The sequence below is a fragment of the Vipera ursinii genome (genome assembly GCF_947247035.1).
Source record: "Vipera ursinii genome assembly, chromosome: 8".
NCBI lineage: Eukaryota > Metazoa > Chordata > Lepidosauria > Squamata > Viperidae > Vipera > Vipera ursinii.
Window position 1 is genome coordinate 16,459,778 of NC_139519.1, and position 25,642 is coordinate 16,485,419.

General features: G+C 40.4%; 1 protein-coding gene across 2 annotated transcripts; it reads left to right on the top strand.

Annotated features, from left to right (window-relative positions):
* The first annotated feature begins 11,226 nt into the window (after positions 1–11,226).
* TMEM218 (transmembrane protein 218) lies at positions 11,227–20,838 on the top strand. 2 transcript variants are annotated; one of them, XM_083368815.1, is made up of 4 exons: positions 11,227–11,387; positions 12,869–12,986; positions 14,855–14,957; positions 18,011–20,838. In XM_083368815.1, exons 2-4 carry the CDS (start codon positions 12,877–12,879, stop codon positions 18,146–18,148), a joined length of 351 nt encoding a protein of 116 aa, XP_083224941.1. In that variant the 5' UTR covers positions 11,227–11,387; positions 12,869–12,876; the 3' UTR covers positions 18,149–20,838. The 2 variants fall into 2 exon arrangements, with proteins under 2 accessions (XP_083224941.1, XP_083224942.1); XM_083368816.1 differs by having other exon boundaries at positions 11,365–11,418.
* The last annotated feature ends 4,804 nt before the right edge of the window (positions 20,839–25,642 follow it).

Consider the following 25,642-nt stretch of genomic DNA (forward strand, 5'->3'; position numbering starts at 1 on the left):
GTGTAGAGGTGGTTTTTTTTTTACTGCATTCTGATCACTTCTGCCTCTGCTTCTTTCTAATCCATTCAACAAAGACATTCATTAGTTTTATCTGGACATTGCCAGGAAAGCCGAGGCTGGACTTGCAGCTTCGCATTATACCCTTGGCAATGGCTACGATACAAGGCTATTATGAGATCAGAACAGGAATGCCGACTAGCTGGTGTTCTAAGAATATCTTAGCGGAAAACTGTGGCCTCCTGTATCTTGCTGAACAGCAATGTTTACCATTCTTCACGTTGAGCATGTTGAGTCGAGCTGCTGGGATTTGCAGTTCACCAACATCTCAAGAGCTTCAGGTTCCTCCACCCTTGCCTTAACAGGAGACTGGAGAGAAATAGGATAAAATCCATGAGAAAGTAGCTGAATATTAATACGATGTCTCTTGTTGCAGGTGGTGAACCCTGTAGGAAGAAAAGACTTCGGAGAAAACAATAAGGGGAAAACAGAACTGCTTAGAATTTATAATTTATGTGAAATTAAAGGCTTAATTTATGGAAAGAGAGGAGGAATGGAGTTCTTTTCTCTGTGTGTCTCCTTATCCCAGAGCTCTCTGCTTTAACTGGGAGACAAAAGTGGTCCATAGGGAACTCTGATGTCAGATGGCCTCTTTGAGAGTTTGAGAGACAGCCTGCCACCTCGTGGTTGTGTTGGGATGGCAAAGAGGAGTTTGTCTTAAGAGAATAATTTAACGCTACTTCCAGTTAAGCACCATATCTACAGGGCGTGAAATTAGTTCCAGCAAGCAGCTAATAAAAATATTTAGCAATTCACTAGGCTTTAAATCAGCAGCAGAATGTTTCTTTATTTGCACCAGTGCTTGTTTCTTCTCATTCTAATATTTGATGATCAAGCCAGAACGGCACTACTAAAACTATAAATTCCCAAGTTATATCTTCATGCAAACAAAATAAGTTTGGAAGATATCATGTATTCCTTTAGGGGACTTTCAAACGGGGGAGAGGGGAAGAATCATTAGCAGCGCAAATACTGGGACTGCTCTCCGTTCATACGGTAGAAGGTAAGACCTCTAGCCTGAAAACATCTGATCAATGGCAGCATTCATCACCTCAACTTTTCTGAACCTGGTAATTCCCTTCAGATGATCTAAAACATACGATTCTTGGAATTCCACCATCAATAGGGGGCGATTCGCAGAGCTGGCCTCCTAACACTTCCAGAGCAGGTTGGAGAAGCCTAAGAAATGCACAAGCCAAATTAATTTAATCCCACTCTTCTTTCTTTCAGCCCAAGACACCAGTCCACAGTTGCAAACTTGTTTATAACTTTGACGGATGACCAAAGCTCACACGTAAGAGAAAGCAAAACTGATCAGTTAGTTCAGCCAGTTAAATGCCTTTTGTTCTTACCTCTTAGAGCTCTTGGTTTGAATCTTTGGATATCCAAAGATCTTTTCTTTTTTTAAAAAAAAAACAGAAACAAAAACGGAAACACAATCAGTCTCTGCTAATGAGAAAATAGACTGTGCATAAACTCTGCAGGGATGAAATTATTTACAAGAGAATACCCGTTTGCTCTGGTTTTAAATAAGCCATGGCAGGGACAGAAATAAATTCACTCCAAAAAAAAAACAACAACTGTTGTGAAATCAGACAGTCCCCAGTGGCACAAAGGACTTGGTAGGTGGACTGCACCAGTCTTGTCCAATGAGCATATTAGAAGTGTAAGAAAAGAGGTAAAATCTTAGTCGTGTCAGATCCTGAAAAGTGGCGTTTCAGTGGTCTCTGCAAGTTTTGATCAACTCCTGTGTCTTTTTTTCCACAGCCTCAATCATGGGACTTCGTTCTAGGATACTTTTTCTCTTTCTTCTATTCTTTCTGAAGCTCTACAACCCATCTTTTCTCTTAAACCTTTAAGTTCCTCAGTGTGGCCCTGTGAACGACCTCCTTTGTTCATCCATCATGTTCTCTGCTTGATGCCAGCTATAACTTTTTCAGCTATTTTAATTAACTTTTTCTCACAGTGTGCACACATTTCTATATGCAGCTAATCCTCGACTTACAACAGTTTGTTTATTGAACGTTCAAAGTTACAACAGCACTGAAAAATGTGACTTATGACCGTTTTTCACAGTTATGACCGTTGTCACATCCCCCTGTTCGTGTGACCAAAATTCAGACGCTTGGCAACTGACTCATACTTATGACTGTTGCTGTGTCCCATGGTCATGTGATCCTCTTTTACAACCTTCCGACAAGCAAAGTCAATGGGGAAGCCAGATTCCCTTAACATCCAGGTCACTAACTTATCAGCTGCAGTCCTTCACTTAACAACGGTGGCAAGAAAAGTCGTTAAATGGGGCAAAACTCACTTAACAAACTTATCACTTAACAACAGAAATGTTGGGCTCAGTTGTGGTGGGAAGTCAAGGACTACCTGTATTCTTTGGGCTAGTAACTTTCCTTTTTAGCTTCACCGGCTGAATGCAGTTACTCTGATTAGCCATGCTCTTCATGCCTGCAGTATTTATTTTGACAAGAGACTACGGTAGGCCAGGGGTAGGCAACCTCAGCTCTTTTATGACTCATGGACTTCAACTTCAACTCCAAGCTGGCTCAGGAATTCTGGGAGTTGAAGTCCATGAGTCATAAAAGAGCCAAGGTTGCCTACCCCTGGACTAGGCCTATCCAACCACAGACATGCTGCTATTATGGATTGTGTATTTTGGAATGGTAAGTTTTGTTCTTAGGTCCTGCAACCTATGGCCTCCAGAGCTTGCTCAACTTTCGTTCCTATCCATCTTTGCAGATGATGGCGAATGGTAGGATTTGTACTTGAAGAGCACCTGCAACATCTACTAGTCAGCCTCTGCTTTCCGATAAGGATCCATCAGCTGAGGATGTAAGAGAAACAATTAATATTGTTTCAACACTCTGAATATACTCTGGATGTCTAGCAGCTTTCTGTCTGTTAGAGGTTTTCAGAAACTTGGGTTTCTACTGCCTATTCTACCGCTCCTTCCGGCGCGGGTTAAAGACCCACCTGTTTGAACAAGCTGGCCTGGCCTGATGGGGAGTTAATTTGGGTTTTAAATATTTGTATATTTTATTGTTTTATCTTGGGCATTAATTTAATTCTATTTTACCTTTTGTAGTTTTGTACTTTTATTATATGCCTTGTTCACCGCCCTGAGTCCCTTGGGAGAAGGGCGGTATAAAAATTTAATAAAAACTAAACTAAACTAAACTATTCCCTTGCTGTCGTTTTTCCCCCCCTGATCATAAATGGCTAGAGCATTCTCCTTCCTCAAAGTCTTGTGATAACTGACAAGAACAAAGAAATCAGGCCTAGGAGTAACAGCAAAGACTTCTCTGCTTGACTTTGAAGATTTACAATGAACTCTGTCCCACGATCCCATCACCATATCAAAACTGTTTTCGTTAAAACACAATGCAGAAGGCTCTGGGGTTTCATTTCTGGCTCTCTTGTTTCATTTTGTTAAACTTACTTTGGGGAGGGCAGGGCAGGCAACCCGTCTCAGATTATAAAGATGTATTAAGCAAACAAACACACGAAACAGGAGCAAGGACAGAGCTTTTCAACAGCTCAGACAACAGCATCTCCTTTCCTTCTCTCCTTTTCCTTGTCAGGCATCAGATGCTGCTCCTCTGAACGCACACTGCTTAGATGGTAACAATGCAATCTGCTATTTTTGTTCAACTCACTTTCTTTCCATAGAATTTCAGTTAATTAAAGCATCCTTTGCAGAGATTTAAATCAGCTCTTTGATCACCTTGTGCTGATTGTGATTATATGTTTGCACATCCCCAGCAGAGTGGGAGGGAGACAAATGGGGACAGCCTGGGCTTAAGGTCTTATATGTTCAGGTTGATATTAAGTGCTGACTTTGACCGGAAGCCAACGACCACCTTCAGATCTTCTGAAGGGTCATTGTATTGAGGAGGGAGTAGACTTCTTTGTTATTCTAAACTAGTACTAGAACTAGGAGTGGTAATTAAAAGAAGAATGTTTTAGTTAAATAATAGGGAACAGTTAAAATGCAAATTGTTTGGAAGAAGGAAGCAGGAAGTCTTGGAAGAATGGTTTTTCTTCGCTAAAAGTACAGTATTCTCCAGATATCTCTAAACAAAGCATGTTCTGTGTCATGGGCTGTTGACCATCACTCATTCTTGTTTTCTCCTTTCCCTTTCTGTTGTTGTTGCAGCCCGTTAAGTGCAAAAGAAGCTGGAGATATGTCAACTCTGTTTGATGTTGGTGTCATTATTGGTGTGTTGGATTGATTTCATTGGATCTTTCTTTGCATTTTTGTATTAGAGTCTGGGAAGAGAGGAGATGTTGAAGGTGTGAGTTGACAGCCAAGAGCAAGGGTCTCCACATTTGGCAACTTTAAGACTTGTGGACTTCAACTCCCAGAATTCCCCAGCCAGGTTGGGTGAGGAATTCTGAGAGTTGAAGTCCACAAGTCTTAGAAGTTACCAAGTTTGGAGACCCTTGGATAATCAAATGTCCAGAAGATGGATGGATATTTATCAGGGAGTACAGGTCTTATACTAAGAACAGGATTGAATGTGATGTCCAACATTCCTTCTAGCACTGGTTTTATGATCTAAGGTTCTTTACTAGCCTTCATTATGCAGAAATCAGTGATGGATGGATTCTAACAATAATCTCTTGATGGATTTTGATGCGAGAACCAATTACAAAGATATGAACTGCAGGGAAAATTATTATTCTTGTCCTTCTTTCTGCAGCTTTTTCTTCTTCAAATTTTAGGGTTGCCTTTTACAATCCAGGTATGACATCTCTCTCTTGAATTTCAAACTTTACAGCATTCTTTTATCTAGACTATCAAAATGTCACAAACTTGCATGAACATTTTTGAGATCTCCAGAATTGATTAATATGTTAGGTACAGCAATGGTTTCAGATTCTCCAGGAATATTTTTTTTAAATCTTCAGGGGTAAAGAACATTTTTGAGATCTCCAGAATTGATTAATATGTTAGGTACAGCAATGGTTTCGGATTCTCCAGGAATATATTTTTAAATCTTCAGGGGTAAAGAAACAATTGTTTGTTCTGAACAGGATATACAGTTGTGAGGCCTATTATTTAGCTGGTCTCTACTTTTAAAAGTATAAAATATATTGATTGCCTGGAATTGTCTTTGACTTTAGAAAAAATTTCCTTTGCAAGATTTTTTTTACTAAGAATTATATAACTCAGAAGAGAAAAAAGTTAATTAACCTCAAATCTAAAATGCTTTAAAACATGGATTTATCAGGAAAAAAACTCTTTGCCTTTTAATTTCTAGATATCCAATGAATTAGGAAAGGTTAAGCATACATTAATATTAGGATATTTGCATAGATAATCAATAAAATAGATAAAGCTTGATTTGTTAAGTAGACATATACAACAATTCTTCTGTGCAGGTCACTATAGTTAAATAGCTAAGGTAAAAGTGAAATATTCTATGGTTCAAAATATTATAAATTCAGTCCTGTGTAGATAAATCACATAAAATGTTGCAATATGGAAATGCATGGAACAACTGTGAAATGCCATTTTAAGACGCCAACACAAGTATATTATGTTAATGCTGTATTTATTCCGCTTTGTTAAAATTAGCATCACAGTCTTCTATTTTCTGTCAGCATAAGGCTTCTATTTAGATGTAACATCAGCTGTTGTGATTTTTTTTAAAAAAAAGATGCCCAGCTTTATTTTATTATTCCACTTCTGTTCTACAGGTGTTCTACAAGCTCAGCAATTGATTAAGACCACAGAAGGAGAAGGAGAAGGAGAAGGAGGAGGAGGAGAAGAAGAAGAAGAAGAAGAAGAAGAAGAAGAAGAAGAAGAAGAAGAAGAAGAAGAAGAAGAAGAAGAAGAAGGAGAAAGATTAACATAGAAGAATCTCCCCCTCAATTGTAGCATTGAGTTTTCTTCTTTATGATGTGATGATAAATTTTTGAGCACCTTCAGATATGTTAGGCCTTGTGTTGCAAAAGGAAAGGTTAAAACAAAAATGGATTCAGGGACCTGAACTCCGGTTCAGGATCGGAACTCAGTTTAAAACATTAGTTCAAGGTCTTCTTGAATACAGATACAGTAGTCCTCCATTTACAATTATTCATTTAGTAAATGTTTGACAACGGCACTGAAAAAATGACTTGAGACCATTTGTCACATAATTGTTGTGGCATCCCCATGGTCACATGATCAAAATTCCGATGCTTGGCAACTGGCATGTATTTGGGGCTCAACTGGAGTCACTCAATGAGGACTATCTGTACATCCAGTGAAGGAAAGTCACCACTTTTCTTGATTTGATTCTTGAACTGTACTTATTCTTGGGGAGTTTTTCCTAACATTCGCCTTGAATCGGCAGCCTTGTATTTTGAGAACATTATTCCATGTCTTTCACTCAGGAATTATATTGTGCTAAACAAACCTTGACCAGCGTCTCTGTGGGAACTGTTCAGGTATTTGAAGGGTGCTATCATACCTTTCCCCCACTCCCATAAGCCCTTCAAGGAAGAGAAGATCAGGAAACAGACATCACACAAACTAATGTAACTCTACTTTCTTGTTATAGGGAATAATAACAGACTCTTGAAGGCCTGTTAAGAGGTTCTTGTTCCCCCCTCTTATACTAAAGACAGTCAAGATGGGGCAATCTTGAGTTTCTCCTCCTCCTCCTCCTCTCGATCTGGGCTTATTGGATGCTCGAATTTCTTCAAGGCCACCTCTGTGTTCCTCTACAACATGATATTTTTTGTCAAGGCTAAACATTCCTAGTTTTCTCATTTTAAGTAAAAATTAAACACACAGATCATTTTGAAGAACTATGTATATGTATCAATAGCCTTGTCCAGCTGATACCTTTCTTTACTGAGCACAACATGATAGTGGTGAGCAGACCTTTTCTGAGCCAAACATCCCTGTATGTTGGATGACACCAGGCTAATGAGACTACTGAAAAGCTGGTTCTGCATGAATACAGCATGACTGTAGCAGAGATTTTATATATATCCAGGGCAATGTGAAAACCACTGCATGGTTGCAAAGTCTCCACATTGTAGATAATCACACTATATCCATAGATGGCTTCCTGCTTACTACAGTTGTCAGCCCCATAGATAAACCAAACTAAGAAATCAGTTCCATGGGAAGACTAAAACTACTTTTACTGAGATTGGTTATAATAGCAGAATCTTGTAAGTTTAATTTATGCTTATATTTCTTATACTCCTGTAAATTGGGGAACAGTTTGTCTGAGCAGCTTATAATTACTACTATCTTCCTGTTGTGGACTTAAGATATTTTTTTAGACCTCATTGCTTTGGTAACGGAGCTTGCATCTCTGTCAAGGTCATTTTCCTTACTCTCTGCAACTGTTGTCTCAATACAATTTGAGGATTTTAGAGGTGGGTCTTATCTATTCAGTTTTATATGCAAGCCTGTGGTAGGGAGCTTTGTTCCTCATCCAGCTGTAATGGCATGGTTCTTATTGTAGTGAGAGGTGATGACAGAGCATTGGTCTTCAGAAAACTGCAGTAAAACTCCAGATCTGATACTCAGAAACTTGATATCCTTCATTTTAGGGAATAGAACTTTAAATTAAAAGAACTATCTATCCAACAGAGAAATTCATCGCCTGTGTAAATTTGAAAAAGGTCAGAATAATCTTTCATTTTCACAAAGTAAAGACTTATTCTTGAAGCTGTCTTAATATTAGCATTTATAAGGCAGTCAGTCCCTTAGGGCATTTCTTATGAAGTACTGGCAAATTCACCCAGCAAGGAGGATAAATTGTTCATAGTTAAATGGATATTTGGCAGTTTTAGATTAAGTGAATTATCCAGATCTGGAAGGAGATTATTTCACTTCCACTGCACCAAATTCTAGGGATGGTTGGAAGGCAGATGAGGAAACAACTTGATGGGGAGAGAACGGGGTGTGATCAAGCAAAGTTTGGGCTCTAAGCAAGAATGGCAGTTCATCATCATCATCATCACCATCGTCATCACCATCACCATCACGGCATATGTCCTGCTTCTATATCCCATTTAGTAGTCTAGCCCAAGGAAGAGGTCTTCTCAGAACAAGGGTTGTATGTAGGCATGCTAGATACAAATACAATTTGCAGCAAGAAAAGCAGCCAAGATTAAACAAGTCCCACTCCTGATTAAATTGGCTAAGATTTTGAACTAAGGTATAAGAAGCATGGTGGTGCAGTAGTTAGAGCACTACTGCAAGCTAATTCTGCCCAGTGCCAGGAGTTCGATCCTGACCAGCTCAAGGTTGACTTAATCTGCCATCCTTCCAAGGTCAGTAAAATGAAGACCCAGATTTTGGGGGGCAATATGCTGTCTCTGTAAAGGACTAGGAAGCATTATGAAGCAATATGTAAGTTTTAAATGCTATTGCTATTGCTAGTTTATTTAAATATAGTTCATTGAATACATTATAAATGGCTAGCTTTGCACCTCACACTAAGCTATTCATCTTCAACAAACTAAAGTGGTTCTGTTCACACACAGCATGAAGTCATAAGCACAGTTTGTTAATGGTTGATGCAACATGCCATGACTTAACATGCATAAAACAAGATGTAAAACAAGTTTCCAAATACACCAAAATGGCCTGGTAGACTTCATGAAAACAAATTCAAACTGTACTTTCTCACCAAACAAAACAATCTCAGACTTAGGGGGAATAAAACTGCAACTAAGTCTGAATCAAACTGACTTTTGAAGTTCAAACACATTTTACACAACCTGTTTGTGCTTCGTCCAAAGTATAAAATACAAGGTTCTTACACATATACAGACTTTCTATTGCAGGAGAATTGACAAGGGCCAATTTTCAGCACAGAATCTCTCTTAGGAGATGCATGTTCCCCTAATTATGGGGACCTCATGATTAATTTTGCTTGCAGGATTCCCCTCTACACACAAACACTTTGGCTCCCTATCAGCCCTAAGCAGTTTTTAAGTATAGGGGGGTTATTTGTTATGCCCAGGTCCTCTACCCATTCTCTTTATTGACTTTATGCTTGAATGATTTACATTAACTTTTTAAGTTTTGACACCAAGAAGGTAACTGTATCAATGCAACTCTGAAGATGGAGGGAAAAATAGATACAACAAATTATTTCACCATTTAAGGAAGGCATCAGGAGATTGCTATACGTTGGAACAAGTTGTTTGCTTTCTAGCTCGCTGTTGTTTCAGTTTTAATACATTGGTTCTTCAAAGGTCATTCCAATCATCTATTGCTTGGCCTTTTGGTAGATCAGAAATAGCAAGGCCTTGTGAATTTCTGCATACAGGCCTGGTCTACCTCTCTAAATATGAGATACTGTATCAGCTTACGTTCGAATAATTTTGGCAGTCAAATCGAGAGGAAAGCTGCATTAATGGGAAAGTTTATTGGCAGAATGTTTTCACTCTTAAGTGATCACTCAGGAAGGAAGTTGCTAATCTGGAATGTATAATGAGTTCCACTTTGTAGCTGAAATGCCTTTACAAATTTCTCAGATTCTTTTCTTTCCCTGTGTTCCTCTTTGCTGTAATTTGGGTGAAAGAGGAAGGGTCTTCCTTCAAAGATTTGGAGTGTGAAAACGGCTTCCTCAATTTTATCCGACATCTTTGGTATTACTGAGAAAGCTCTAAACAGTTTTAACTCAGATTATCTGAAGAAAGACATCCTATGTTTACCTAAACAAATTCAGAGATATTCATTTGAGGATCTTTCCAAAGTACCCTAGGAAAATGAATAAATGGAGAACAAAGGGCCTCTTCAGCATTAGCACCCCAAATTCTGAATGTCTTCCCAAAAGCAACACATTTGTTTTATTGGCTAATGTGGGTTTCATGGCAATTTTCATCTGTTGATTTGTTACACATGAAATTAATATGTTTTTCTTTTGCTCATCTGCTGGATTGCAACTGCTTAAATAATAGTGGTAATGGTTCAACTACCCAAGTGGCATGCCTTCCATTTCCATGCTGCCATTGATCCTGGCTCTGGCATTCATCTGAATCTGAATATCAAAGGGCTATTTAGTCCAGCATCTTTTATCCTAAATGGCTGATCTCAGATTCCTCCAAGGAACCCGAGATTGTTCTCCCATTGGTATTCCTTTCTGCCCCCCAAAGTAGCATATATTTCCAATATGGTTAATGACAATTAATAGATAAATGCAAGGAGAAAGTTAATTCCTTCCATTTTGAGGAGGCCTGGAGGTGATATACAGAATACAAGCTACTCCCGTGATCTTGTATGATTTAAACATCTGATGAAGTTTAAAACAAACCAGAAGGATAGCAATTCCTTACACATATCTGAAGTGGGGGAAAAAGGACAGATGGCAATTTTCTCAAATTGATATTACAAGTGTTTCTATTTTAGATGTTCCCCTAATGTTGAAAATAAGCAAGCAAAACAAGTGTGAGATGTTTTCCTCTTATAACATTTTTAACACATGCACACACACAGAGAGACAAACAAGTTCTTAGTAAAGTGGGATGAAAAAATAATAATAATTGAAGAATGATCCCAATTAGCAGAAGTTTTTAACAAAGCCCTCCCCAAGAAGGGAGCGTTTCTTTTCCAAGTTAAGTTTGGCTGGGCGCTATCACCTATTCGTGTTCCTGATTTTGTATTATAGTTTGTTAAAACACCTTAAACCCCCTACAGATAATATCTACACCAATCGGAAAAAAGGAAGCTGTTCTTTTTGTTATTTCTGTTAAGGCAACCTGTTCTTGCAGGTGCTTCATTTTGACTTGCCAGGATTTGGTGTTTTTATTTTTATTTTTAGCTAACCCTGAGTGCTAAATCAGCACATACTTCAGTGCCATTAAATCGTGCTTGCTTCTGTTCCTTCAACCAGGTGAGCAAACAACTGGGCAGGCAAAGAAATAAGTTTGTAAGGTAAATAACTTTTATTAAAGAGAGAGAGAGAGAGAAGGCGACGGGCGAATTTTTGATCTACAGTAGAAATCGTTTGATCAACAATAGAAATCCTGCAAAGAAATTCTCTAGCCAGACTCTCAAAACGCATATTCCAGAGGTTGGTTTTTTTTGGGGGGGGGGAAGGGGAGAGAGAGGGGGGGAACGCTGACGTCACGCCGAACGGGCAAAGGCGATTGGTGTAGACGCGGCTCCTTTAAACCAATCCGTAGTCCGATTCGCGAGGGAAGCCGCGCTCGCGCTTCCTCTGCCTCTCCGCTAGGCTTCGGGTTGCCCCGAGCGACCGCCAATCCGATCCGAGAGTGAAGAAGCAAGATAAGCGCTTATTGGTTCTCTCGGGAGATATCTCGTTCAAAGCCTTCCCGGGATTGGCTAAGCATTGCAGGTTTGCGGAGGGCAAGGTCTTTGGGGATGGGGTAGGTTTGTTGTGGGGGGGCGGGGGGGGGGGGAAAGAGGGGCTTCGCTCGTTATTTTTACTGTTGTTGTCGTTTCTGTCTCCTGGCTGGATCCTGAGTTTTAAAAAAAAACAAACCCAAAACCAGGCAGGAATTCCACCGGGGAAGCTTTGGCCGTGATGGTCTCTGCCTGCTAGATTTACAGTCATGATTGCTTTTCATCCTGTTTGTGCTCTGGGGGCCCCTTTGGCTGGTCCGGGTGAGGGGAAAGAGAGGGAAAATGGAAGTATTTCCCCTTTGAGGCCCTCGATTAGGAGCAGGGAGAGGCACTGGTTTAAAACGTACAAGAGTTGGGCACACCAGACCGGCCAGCTGCCTTTTAAGGGCACCGTGTTGTGTGAATCCAGCCCTTCTTTAGTCTTCTGTTGTACTGTGTATTGTGCAGATTCAGAGGATTCCTTTGGGAATCGTGTATAACGGGGCTCTTCAAACTTGGCCCTTTTATGACTTGTGGACTTCAACTCCCACAATTCCTCAGCCAGCAAAGCTGGCTGAGGAATTGTGGGAGTTGAAGTCCACAAGTCATAAAAGGGCCAAGTTTGAAGGGCCCCTGGTGTATAAAATGAGAATACAGCCATCGAGCTGTTTTTTTTTTTCCTGGGGATTAACAGAGCCAGGCTGCAAAAATCCACAGACTCTGGGCTGCCATCTAAGGATTATCAGATTTTTTTTGCAACCTGCAGTCTCCACTGAACAACCATTCATTTAGTGACTGTTTAAAGTGAAGCGGCTCTGGCTGTTTTTCACACTTAGGGCTGTTGCAGCATTCCCCAGGGTCACCTGATCAAAATTTCGGTGCTTAGCAACTGACTCGTACTTATGGCCATTATTGTGTCTTGAGGCTCATGGGATCATCTTTTTTAAACTTCTGACCTTTTAAAACTGTTTTAAACTTCTGACAAGCAAAGCTTCACTTAACGGCATTAGTAACTACTGCAGTGATTCACTTAACAACTGGGGCAAGAAAGGTCATAAAATGGGGCAAAGCTCACTTAACTCTATTGCTCTAGCAACAGAAATTTGGGGCTCAATTGTGGTCGTAAGCCGAGGGCCTCCTGTACGTCTTCCTTTACTTGCAAACTTTCAACCACGATGTTATTACCTGGTTTTTGACTGACCTGTTTCACAGGTTAAGAGAATTTTATGCAGGCACTCGAACCATTCTATGCTACCCATAGGAAGAGGAAGAGGAATAGTAGCACAGAGGAAGAGGCATAGTAGCACAGCACTTAAGTAAATGAAGCAGTGAAGAAGAGTGGCATCTACTGGTTTATTTCCCTCCAAGGTTGCCATGCAGCTTGGAAAGCAGGGGGATGTTGATACAGATGGAAAAAGAAGTGACCGTTTAAATACATTAAATAAAAACAACAGTGGTCTATGAAGCTTCCTTTATCTTTTCTTGACCTTCCAGAGAAAAGGATGACCGGGACAATACTTGGAGTTGGGCCTGGAGTATTCATCTTGGCAGTAGTCTGGGTCTTGACTTTACTGCTGTGTGTGTTGCTGTCTAGAGCTTCTGGACCTGCTAGGTAAGATCCCTATTACTGGCAAAATAAACAGAGGGGAAGCTGCTCCTCGTATGAATTTCAGGCAAAGCTTAAGAAAGCAGGAGATTTTCGTGCAAATGCTGGAGATTCTTAACCTGAATTGTCTTAACATTAAACAAAGGAGATGTTAACAAAGAGAGACTTTTCATGGTGATGAGTGCTGGTAATCTGAGCAGCAATGAGGTGTTTTATTATTATTATTATTATTATTATTATTATTATTATTATTATTATTATTATATCATTCAACTCTCTGGAGCAGGCATGTCAAACTTGCGACGTCATGTGACCTCGCGCAACATATCGTGACCTTTTCCCCATTGCCGGCAATGGGGAGGGCGCGGTTTTGTTGTGATGCATCCGGCCCGCGGGCCGGCAGTTTAACATGCCTGCTCTGGAGTATTAGCTCTGTAAGTAATAATAAGTTGGAAGGTACCTTGGAGGTCATCTAGTCCAACCCCCTGCTCAGGCAGGAAACCTTATACCATTTCATACAAATGGCTGTCCAGTCTCTTCTTAAAAACTTCCAGTGTTGGAGCATTCACCACTTCTGGAGGCAAGTTGTTCCACTGGTTAATTGTTCTAACTATCGGGAAGTTTCTCCTTAGTTCTAGGTTGCTTCTCTCTTTGGTTAGTTTCCATCCGTCGCTTCTTGTCCTGCCTTCAGGCGCTTTGGAGAATAGCTTGACTCCCTCTTCTTCAGGGCAGCCCGAGATATTGGAACACTGCTATCATGTCACCCCTCATCCTTCTCTTCTCCTAATGTCTCCTAATGTTGATCCCTGTTTATGTTTACCTGTCAGGACAGTAGCTCTTAGATATGCAGAAAGTGATCCAGTCCCCAGCATTTCCTTCGCAGCATTTGTTCAGCTCATTCACCAGGTTCTGTTTCTTTCCACTGCTGAGCATATTTCTGTGCTCTTGAGTTGGCTGTAGCAAAATGCTGCGGTGAACAACTGCCTGGCCCTAACAGTGAGATTTTACGTAGCCTGCCTCACTGCAGTTGCTGATTTCTGGTCCAGTGGCATGGTCCCGCTTGATCATGTTAACTATTGACTTGCTGACCTGTGTACAAAGGTGATTCAATCCTTTCAACAGAATCATTTCTCTCATTGGGCTCCTGCTGTTTCTCATTAATGCTCCTGTTGTCCTCTGTGAATTTTCTTAATCGTATCTGGCATTCTTTGTATTAGTGTCACATGTAAAGCTTTATTTGAAGTAGGAAAGCTTTTATACAATTTCAAACCTCTTCGCTCTGTGCTGTAGCTATATAGCTATCTCCACTTGCTATTTTTCCCCCTCTCATTCTGACTTCCTAGTGAACTGTTCTCTGAATATCTGGAGAGGCTATTCCAATGAGAATATAGAGCCTGTAATAAGCAGTTGTTCAATAATAGGTCAATTCTTCTCAAGCGAATGGAGCATTCTGACATTGCTTATGCATATTTAGCATTTCAGTAACACAGAGCCAAACTAGAGCTGCTTATGGTTGCTGTAAGTATTTCATAGTATACAAGGTTAGAAAGTAGTTGAATTAACTACTTCTTGTAACGCTGAAGGTGACTATTAAATTTTAAAGAACCACAGTGTTCCTTTTTTAAAACCAGAAGATTAATGTATATCACTTTAATATTGTTTGGATGAAAGCATAAGCAATTTTTGGAAAAAAAATTGCACTTTGTGAGGAATTCTGGGAGTTGAAGTCCACAAGTCATAAAAGGGCCAAGTTTGAAGACCCCTGATCTTATGTCTGGCTGATGAGCAAGAACTAATCTAGGTTATATATCAAGTAAAGGATGCTGCCGTTCAAATATTATGCTGATTTCTGCATTAACTTTCTATTTCTCTAGGTTTTCCGTCATCCTGGTTTTCTTTGCTGCTGTGATCATCACTGTAACCTTGTTGCTTTTTCCTCGCGCCGGCAAGTTTCCAGCACCAGTTACAGAAATCAAGGTAAAAGTGTCTGAAAAATCAAGGTGTTCTGTCTCAGCTGTTGAAACCAAGTCCAACGCAGTCTTTGAGCTTATTGAGCACATGAGCTAAGTATAGTCTCAGTGAAATACATCACCCCAAGCAGAGAGTTAATTGCCTGTTTCTCAACCACTGTTGGAACAAGAGAAGCATTGCTGGAGGTTGTGACAGTAAGAACCAGAGTTAAAATGCTAGTGCTGCCCCCAATTTATTAAAAGCACTGGGCTGGGCTTGGCAGTTGGGTATCAAAGACTAAGAGTGGGTGGGTACTTTGGATTCAGGTTGAATTTATGGCAGGCTAAGAGCTCAAGGATAGGATTCTATTTTGGAGCAAGTATCTGGCAGTAAAGAAGGAAAATGAAGTAGCCTCTCGTAGTGAGCAGTTTGAGCAAAATCAAAAATACTTGAAAGGAGCTTCTTTGGTTTGCCTGAAAATCTAGAAGTCTGATCAGACATTAAAAGGGAAGATTGTTTATCGAGTTTAACAAAGATTTAAGCCATCGGTTTACTTGTCTAAATTGCCAGGTGATTTTTGCCATTGAGAAACCTCTGCTATTTCTTACCTAAAGAAATAAAAAAGGCAGTAAGAGGCATCGTTGGAACAGGAAAATGAAATTAAACTCTGAAACGGCTCTTTATTCCCCAGACGTGGAAAAAAAAATCAGCTATAAAAACTTAAGTATTTAAGCTGGAAAAAGAAAGGTTAGAAAGAATGCTTGCTTCAACCTGTTAGGAGAGAGTAAATGCTTTTACACTGAGGTTGTTTGCAAAGGGAATGTGCTTCCATGTTGGGTTATTCATAGATTTTTTCCCCCATTAGATACAGAGAGTGCCTCACTTTCCTAGAAGCTGGTTGCATCTTAAAAGAAACTTCAGTTATAATTGTTTGTTAAACTTTTGGAGAAACCTGTCTCATTTATGCCTCAGCTCTTTTCTTGTTTTGATGAAAAGATTCTTCAACAGGGCCACACAATTATATTTGCATTCTGAAGCTTTGATTTGGATTCATACAATTTCTTGCTTCCTGTCTCCTGAAATTCTATTCTGTCTACCTATGAATCTGGTGTGGGTCAGTCTAATAACACCTAACCCTGTAGCTTTTTGTTAATTTGGACTTCCACACGTATTTGGTACGATAAATAGGGATAACTAAATGCACTCCTGATGTGAATCATCAGCACTTCTGTTGTATTCATTTAAAATGCTGATTTTTCCAGTGTCCTGTTTTGTCCTATACTTCTTGAACCACAGGTAGCACATAAAAAGGTGAAATACAGTGGCACATATTATCATCAGTCATGGTTTGCTTAACAACTTGTTTTCAGGCTTTGCACATTGTTCCAAAAATAAAAAACACCTGTTCTATAAATGAAAATAGCTGGGTTTACATACCATGCCAGGCCTTGTTTCTTCCCTGTGTATAATTTGTTGTCCTCTTAGCTTTTCACGCCACTATTTTATTTCACTTTAACTGTTTTCAAAGGAAATCATAATTAACTCCAAACACCATTTTCTCCAGTTTGTTGTTAATTAAGTGACCCTAAGGCATATGAAAGGATATGAAAACAATGACTTTGTGTTATCTTTACTTACTAATAGCTGGCACTCAGTTGAATATTGTCTCTGATTATAAAATTTTCATTAGCCATTTAGCCATTATGGCTGCTGTTTATTATTAGGGTCAGCCAATCTAGGTTTGCTTTAATTTCTTTAAAGCCAGTAGTCTTTGCTATAATTTGCAAGCAAGTTCTGCTAGTATTGTATCCATCCAATATTATGAAAATTGCCCTTAATGAATTCTCTTTTTTTTTCATAGCTCAAGCCAGCGCTATTCCTTTTATTCTTAACATAATGATGTGCCTGTCATAGTCTCAGATAACTAATTGTACAATTAAACAGGGAAATAGGTGCTTTATTATAGCTTTTATATAAAAAAAGTCTTCCACACCGAAAAGTTTTTAACTGTCTGGAGCTTCAGATTTTTTTTTAAGAAAATATTTTTTAATCTAGACATAAGACCTACCATCTTTTGCAAAAAAAAAAAAGTTCCATAATTAGTGGGCAGTAACGGTGTGAACTTTGAGCACTGATAATGTTACCTAGTCAGATAATGAAACATCCGCAAGTAAACCACCCAACTCAGAGAGCATCAAGGATTTCAGGTGAACCTTAATTGTGATGAACGCAACTTGTCTTCTTTAATCTCAGGAGCTGCTTTTTTATTTCTCAAGGTGCAGATCCTCGGCTGGGGCTTTTACCTTGTTAGAGTGTCCCCTCCCCCCTCCCCATCTTTTCTTTAGTATCATGTATAGTTCTACCTTTTCCTAGTAAATCACACTTTTACTAATGCAGCTGATGCTTCCAGCAAATTTCACCAATAATCAAATGTTCTTCTAGGCTTTTACCTGCTGCTAGATTAACCCTCCAAAGCAGTCTGAATTTTTATTAAGAGCTCTCTCTCTCTCTCTCTCTCTCTCTGTGTGTGTGTGTGTGTGTGTGTGTGTGTGTCTCAGATCAACTTCAGAGGCAATTGATTCCTCCTTCCCAGAGATTCCCCAGACCTAATTCTTTAAATTCTATACTCATTCTAAAGGTCTTCTGCCCTTGTCTCCTTGATGATGAGAGTGCCGTGCTTCCTTGCAGAGTTCCTTCCTGGTCACGTTCCTGCACACCTCTGCCATCAGCACACTTGAACAACACAGAGGGTTGTCTTAGCTAGAGTTCCCTTCTGAAGGACTTAATAGCAATGGAAAGCGGGCACCAGAGTACGGGGCATGTGTTAGCCACAGAATATGCAGCACAATAATATCAAGTGAGCCTCCCCAAAGGGGTGATTGTGGAAGCGAAGTGCCACAAATGAAACAGCCCTGCTCTCAATCACCAACCAACTCATCTCAGTTGTCAGGAAAACATGCAGGGCTGCTTTAGCCCCTGCCAGGACTGATAACAAAACGTAGCATTCTTTCAATTTAATGACATCTAATGCTGAAGAGGTCGTCGGCCACAGTTGTGACTTAACGGTGTTATATTCTCAGATTGTAGACACCTTCTTCATTGGCCGTTTCATCCTGCTCCTCAGCTTGAGCGTGGTTTTCCTGGGGTGCCTGTTTTTGCTTCTGAGTCACCATCTTCTGCAACCTGTGTATGCCAAGTCGTTGAGATCCAGCACTTAGAATAACCGGCTTCGAATCCTTGATGGTACATTGGCCCATTTCCCACTCCTGTGACTGAAGGCCCAAGATTCAGTTCTGTGAATATGAATGTATCGTTCACAAATTCAGAATTTTGTATAAGACGGCATCTTGAGTTTCCTTCCAAGAGATGAGAAGTTTCAGATACAGTTGAATGAGTACAACCAAATGTATTGTGAATTCTAAGTTTGTTTTCCCCCCCTTTTGTTTTATAACGTCAGTTAATTGAAAATGTGTTTGTACAAAGATGTGTTTGTATAACAGTCCAGAAAATGCTGATTGAATCTCGTAAAACATGTGTTGTAGCATTGGTAACCGCCCGTTTGCAAGAGCAGCATATTAAACAAATATAAACGCATTCACATGAAATGATTGAATGTCAATCTGGTTTGCAACCAGATTGTTTTCCTCCAGGCTCTGTATGGTGAAACTTCGCTTGTGAATTTCTTTTTAGTAGTTTCTGTATTTATTGGATTTAATTTAATGGATCCCCTAGGGCTTATTTATTGTCAACTCTGCCTGTGTAATACAGGTGAGAGATGCTAATGAGTCCCTCTGAGAAGTCTCTTGGCCAAATTGTTCCAGGAGGACAAAATTGAAAGAGATCATTTTTCTTCACCAACAGATGATCGGTGTTGCTAAATCATTGTTGACCAACCCATATCATATCTTTGTTCCGATGGTTACATCTTCTGGATTTATTTGGCAGGGGCATTGTTCAGCTGCGTGCCTGCCCTGATACACAAGAGGAAAATGGTGCCTTAGCAGTGATGTCAGATGACATCCACACTTTGGCTTGGATGCAGTTTGATGTCCTCTGTTGCAGTGTTTCTCACCCTTGGCAGCTTTAAGATGCGTGGGTTCAACTCAGAACTGTCTGCGGAATTCTGGGAGTTCAATTCGATTGCATCTTAAAACTTTCCCACATTGAGAAACCCTGCTCTATTGGATTCTGGATTTCACATTGTTAGTATGTCTTGCATGAATGTGTTTCTAAAATTCCATTCATGTTAATTGCAATTATTCTCCATGAAGGAGATGTCCAGGACTTGACGTAGTCTAATGTCATCCATATGTGTTGGACTAATTCTCATAATCCCTAACCAGCGTAAGCCACTTGGTATTAAATATGTAAACTGATTGAAATCAGTGAGCTGAGGCATAACTGTTATCTTACATATTAAATTAATATGCTGCCCTCCCACTAAAAATAATGCTCAAAAGTTAGCTAACATTAAAATGTGCAAAACAGTTGCGTAATAAAAACATAAAAATTCATTAGCACGGGGAAAAATACCCAGTGTTCATCAGACTACAACCCATGTCACGTAATTTTAGAGTCTTATCATAAGCATAAGGTCTCTAGATCTGCTCCACTATAGAATGTAGAAGCCAAACCTAGCGAATTCTATATTATCATTATTTTGACTTTTTTAATGTTATTATGGATGCTTAGTTGGTTTTGTTGATCATTACTTATCATGAATGTTTTAACTGTTGATTTATGTTTATGATTATAAATCACCAGGAGTCATTGAGACATTAGATGGTACACAAATGGAACGAAATTAAATAAATAATGTTTGCATCATGAATCTGCAAAATTGTAGAATTACATCAGCCTTAATGGTGGCTCGGTATTTATAATAGTGTCTCTGTAGGTTTGTTATCATTGTATGCCGTTGTGCATGACACTTTTTGCTGTATGTCCTTTTAAGGATATTACAGACACAGATTAGATCACTTTCTCAATATTCTGTTTACCTCTTTAGGGCCTCTGCCTTTGCTTTGATCCTCTTGTTTGGCCATCCTCCTCAGGCAACTGCAGTGTCCATTTTGGTGGTATTAATCACAGAAAGCGTAAAGCGAATAAATTCGAAATGGAGAAGAGACTTCTTCCTTTCTTTCCTTAATGAAAGAGGTATGGGAGATGGTCAAGGGCTCTTTCCAACAAGATTGCAGATAAGATTTCCTAACTTCATTAGAAATTTGCCTTGGGAGTGAATAATAATAATAATAATAAAAACCTGAAAGGATAATTTTAAAATAGCCGAACCTTCTTTTTAACAAGAGAAATAAGTGAGAAAGTAATTGGCCAACGAAGGAATACTTAAAAACCCAGCAGGGATAACTTCCTGAAATAGATTAGTGGTGCTTCTATAACACATATTAATTGGCATCAGATGACTTGGAAAGCCATAAAAACCCAGAGGTGTCAAGACATTACAAATTTTGGAGATCGTGATTTCATTTTTAACAATATCTTTACAGACCAAAATGGCAGTGGTCTTAGTGTAAAACCACTTTAATTTCTACAGGATGGAGTTTTTAAAACTAGGTGTTTTGACGTTCCAAGAAGCTTTAATGTTGCATCTTTACTTTTAGATTTATTTTTCTGCTTTGCATGCTCTATTGAAGTGAATCGCTTCTCGCAATCTGCTTCCCCATCTTTGAACTCTCTTTCTTTCTGATGTTACCTCGAATGTATTAAATTCTCCACTGAGATTTTTGGAGGGAATGAATTCCATATAACTGCTAACTGCTTATTGTTTGCTTGCTTTATATACTGTCTCCAAAATTATTTAATCAATTGTATTGTTGATTATAATTACTCATTAATAATAAATATCAATTATTTTGTTTTATTTATTTGTATCCTACCTTTATTTTTATTTTTTGCAAATAGCCCAAGGCAGCAAACATATCTAACATACCTTCCTCCTCTATTTTCCCCATTAACAATAACCCTGTGAGGTGGGTTGGGCTGAGAGAAAGGGATTGGACCAAAGTCACCCTGCTGGCTTTCATGTCTAAGTGGGACTAGAACTCACAGTCACCTGGTGAGTCACCCAGCTGACCTTCATGACTAAGGAAGGACTCGAACTCACGGTCTCTTGCTTTCTAGCCTGGTGCCTTAATCATTAGACCAAACTGATTCTCAATTATGCTTTCAACGTTGAACTTTTAGAAGGCATCGATCTGTTTAACGACCTATAACAGACGTGTCAAACACAAGGCCCGGGGGCCGGATCCGGCCCGCGAAGTGGTTTCATGCGGCCCACGAAGCCATCCTGGAAACAGTGAGAGAACGGCCCCCACGGCCTTGGCCCTGGCCCAGAGACCCTCCTTCTGCCAGAGACCCTCAGATCTGTCCCACTCCTGCCCAGGCCCCCATAGGCACCCTTGATGCGAACGATGTAGACCTGGCCACGCCCACCCAGTAGGCCACGCCCACCCGGCCCCTTGAGGGCAACTGCAATGCTGATGCGGCCCTCAATGAAATTGAGTTTGACACCCCTGACCTATAATATTATGGTCCCAGTACTACTGTAGAGGCAGCTGCGATCTATTAAAAGGACTGTCCAACCTGCATAAATTTAGGAATAAAAAGCATAAAGGAGAACATGCTTGGTTTGTGAAGACGTAACTCCGAAGGGACAACTTCATTCAGGCCTAGGACCATATGTGGCCGAACGGTTCTACATTCTGAAACAGTGACAGGAATCAGAGCAAAAGATGACCGTGTCTAGGACAGTTGCTATCTTCGATTCGATAGGTGTTAATTTAGTTGCCACATTTGAAAAGAGTTGGCCTGGAGAACACCAAGGAATTAGGAAAATGTCAGGCACAACTGAATGGTTGGCGACAATGACGATGACACCCTACTCAATGCTTGATATCAGGGTGGGCACCTGTCATTAGGATCAATGCAAAGAGTAGCACGTTTCTGTATCTCTAGATATTTTTTGTCCTTTTGGGATAAGTGCTCGCCCTAACCAGGAACTCTCACAGATTGGGGTGGGGGGGAGAGAAGAGATAGGCCTGATGGGAAATCTCATCTCATTGACCTATTCACAAGACCTCCAAGGAAAGCATACTCTTACAGTCTTTCCAGCCTAAGGATGCTAAAGTTGGTGGCTCAGCTCTTCCCTTCCCTGTTTGTTTGAACAGCATATACTGCTGGTCCAAGCCCTGAGAGGCTTAATTAAATGTGTTAATTCCGCAGCCTCCTGCTGCAATTTGTCAAGTAGCTCTGTTTTAAGTCTCATAACCCTACGGTCCGAGAAAGTGTGTCTTGGGAGACAGACGTGCTCCATTGATTTCTGAAGATTTCCAGGGTAATATCCTGAATGGTTTGCTTTTTATTTTCTCAGCTTCGGACTGGTCCACTTGCTACATAAAGCACAGCTGGGGATTCCTTGATCAGAGTAGGACAGAGAACATTCTCTGGTGCAAACTGGGAATGGGTTTCATTCTCAATCTGACTCCAGAAGCCCTCAAGCCAAGCTCAAATCTTGTGGACTAGGCATCTTTCCACTAGTATGCAGTTTTGCCTGGCATGTTTGACTACCTGGACGACCCTTTTGAATACTAACCGGCTCTGTCTCTGCTTAGCTCTTTTCAATATTTACCTTGACAAACGACAGGTAGTCCTGGACGCATAACAGTTCATTTAGCGACCGTTCAAAGTTACGGCGGCACTGGAAAAGGTGACTTCTGTCTGACCATTTTTCTACACTTATGACCGTTGTGGCATCCCCATGGTCTCATGATCAAAATTCAGATGCTTGGCAACTGACTCATATTTATGACGGTTGCAGTGTCCCCCGGGGGTCATGTGATCCCTTTTTTTGGCCTGACAAGCCAAGTCAACGGGCAAGCAAGATTCACTTAACAACCGTGTGACTAATTTAGCAACTGCGGTGATTCACTTAACAATGGTGGCAAGAAAGGTTGCAAAATGGAACACAACCCGCTTAACCACTGGCTCGCTTAGCGAGATAAATTTTTGGCTCAATTGTCGTAAGTCAAGGACTACCTATGTTCCAGTTACAAGGAAACCCTGCTAGGAAACTCTTTTTACCAAAGCCACTTCTTGGGTGGGCCTGATCCTTTAGTTACTGTTTTCTGAAAAGATGGGAAGAAGGATCAAGGCCTCAACTGGAGAGGATATGAGAGAGGATATGTAGTTTGTGATTTTTGCCAAAGGTCCCCTGTCCCGACTATCCGTGCTAATCGAACACAGAACATAAAGCTGCCTGTTCTCTTCCTTGCCTGTTGTGATGTCTCCAGAAAAGCTTTTTTTATTGAAAAGTTTTACAATACATTTTTTAAAAAGAGACAAAACCCTTCCCAACCCCCTCCCCTCTCCCCAACCCTCCCCAACACCTCCCTCCCTTCCCCCTCCCCCCTCCCCAACTTCCCAGGGCTCAATACAGGGTATAAAAATACAAGCAGTCATAGTCTACCTTATGCAAACAACAATAAGATATTAAATCTATCGCACTTTAACTCTTATAAAATAACTACAATATCACATCAATACTTATTCAAATGCTAGATGAAACTTTTTAGTCCCATATTTATTCTGGATATAATCAATCCATCTTCTCCACTCCACAATATATCTCTGTTGCGACTGGTCTTTCAAGTACGCTGAGATCTTTGCCATTTCTGCCAGATTGGAAACTTTTAAAGTCCATTCTTCTATAGTCGGCAGTTCTTCCTTCTTCCAATATTGCGCTACTAAAAGTCTCGCTGCCGTAATTAAGTTCAACATCAGCTTTTGAAAGCATTTAGCCACCCTGTCTTTTTCATAGAATGTTAGGGGGCATCCAGATGTGATAGTTTTCATCCCATTCTCCCCTACATTTTGCTTCCTACCAAAATACTAAAAATTAAAATTCATTATAGGAGTGGGAGGGGAAGCAGACTAACTTTGGGTTGGCAGCACAAGGAGATTTACATCCGAAGGGAACCTTGGCTATTTAGAACATCCACCTTGGACAAGGCAGGGTGAATTGTCCATCACTCAGTGACATAAAGTCCTTCCTGAGGACAGCCATAATTTAGTCTGGGTGTAGAGCGGAGATTTATAATCTTTACATGCGTGCCAAGTTGACCTCTCATAGCATTGAGGTTGCTCTCACAATAATATATAGTGACAAGGAAATAAAAATGTATTTGTAGCAATAAAAATAATAATTAAAAGAAGAGCAGAAGGAGCTCTTGTAGAACATGTATAATCAGTTGCCTCTCCCTGTTTATCAGTATGGCTGGAGATGGCTCCTCCTCCTCCTCCTTTTCTGCCTCCTCCTCCTCCTCTTCCTCCCCCTCTCCTCCTCTTCCTCTTCTTCCTCCTCCTCTTCCTCTTCTCTTCCTCCTCCTCATTTCTTAAGATAATCTTCCAATACTTTTTTCCAACACATATACAATCTTCAATCCTGAGTGCCGCGTAGCAGAGTGAGCGCCTGTTACTCGTCCCAGCTTCTGCCAACCTAGCAGTTTGAAAGCACGTAAAAATGCAAGGAGAAAAATAGGGACCACTATGGTGGGAAGGTCACAGCGTTCTGTGCGCCTTTGGTGTCTAGTCATGCCGGCCACATGACCACGAAGACGTCCTCGGACAAGCGCTGGCTCTTCGGCTTTGAAACGGAGATGAGCACCGGCCCCTAGTCAGAAACGACTAGCACGCATGTGCGGGGGAACCTTTACCTTTACCTATCTTCTAAATACATTAATTTTTAACATAAGTTAATTTTTATGAGGTTTGTGAGGTGAAGTCACATTGATCTACACAAAGCGGATAGGCAATGAAGGGGATGCGTGTGGGGAGCTATTGCCGTGATCGCTTCATAATGATCAAAGGTCAGAGACAGAACGTTCACCTTCGTGTAGCGAAGGTCCCCAGGTTTTATTGTCTACATCTCCAGGTGGTAGCGAAAACCACAAGGAGCTTTTCTATGATTATTTTTTTTAATCCCATCTTTATTATTTTTATACTGTAACTCGAGGCAGCAAACATACCTGATACTCCTTCCTCTTATTTTCCTCACAACAACAATCCTGTGAGGTGGGTTGGGGAGAGAGAGAGAGAGGGGGGGGGCTCAAAGTCACCCAGCCGGCTTTCAGACCTAAAATGGGACTAGAACTCCTAAGTTTCCTGATTTCTAATCTGCTGCCTTCACCCACTATATACCAAACTGGCTCTGAGATCGGTGTGTTTCAAGTTAAGGCAGATATTTGTCATTTGCATTTTAAATCAAAGCCAGCCTCCCTTCGTCTCTGCTGCCTTTCATTACTGTTTAAGAAGTAGGTGTCTTCTAGGTCTCCATTATCATTCCCCACAGCACGCACAGTCTCATACAGGAGAAATCAAGAGAGCTGAAAATGTGTTTTGGGGGTGGGGTGGGGGAATAGTAAGGAAGGTCCCCTTAAACAAGATAAATGGAACAAAGAACTGAAAGGCCCAAGCAGAAAACAAAGGTGCAAACTGTTAATTGGGAGCTGTGGAGAGTATAATGGGTTATACAGAATCTGACGTAAAGATGTCCATAAAACAAGCCAAAGAGATCTTGATGCCTTTAACAGGCAGCTTATATCCTTTATGGCCAGAAATGCTGCCTCCCGGTGGGGGGGGGACCCCGGCTTCCCTTACTTTGGAATGCAAAAACCGCTCAGGAAGCCCCATTAATC

Excerpts from the sequence above, each read along its gene's own strand:
- TMEM218 (XM_083368815.1), top strand. The coding sequence starts at position 12,877 with ATGACCGGGACAATACTTGGAGTTGGGCCTGGAGTATTCATCTTGGCA. Across the intron at positions 12,987-14,854 it reads AGAGCTTCTGGACCTGCTAG|GTTTTCCGTCATCCTGGTTT; the intron begins GTAAGATCCCTA and ends CTATTTCTCTAG. Across the intron at positions 14,958-18,010 it reads CACCAGTTACAGAAATCAAG|ATTGTAGACACCTTCTTCAT; the intron begins GTAAAAGTGTCT and ends TTATATTCTCAG.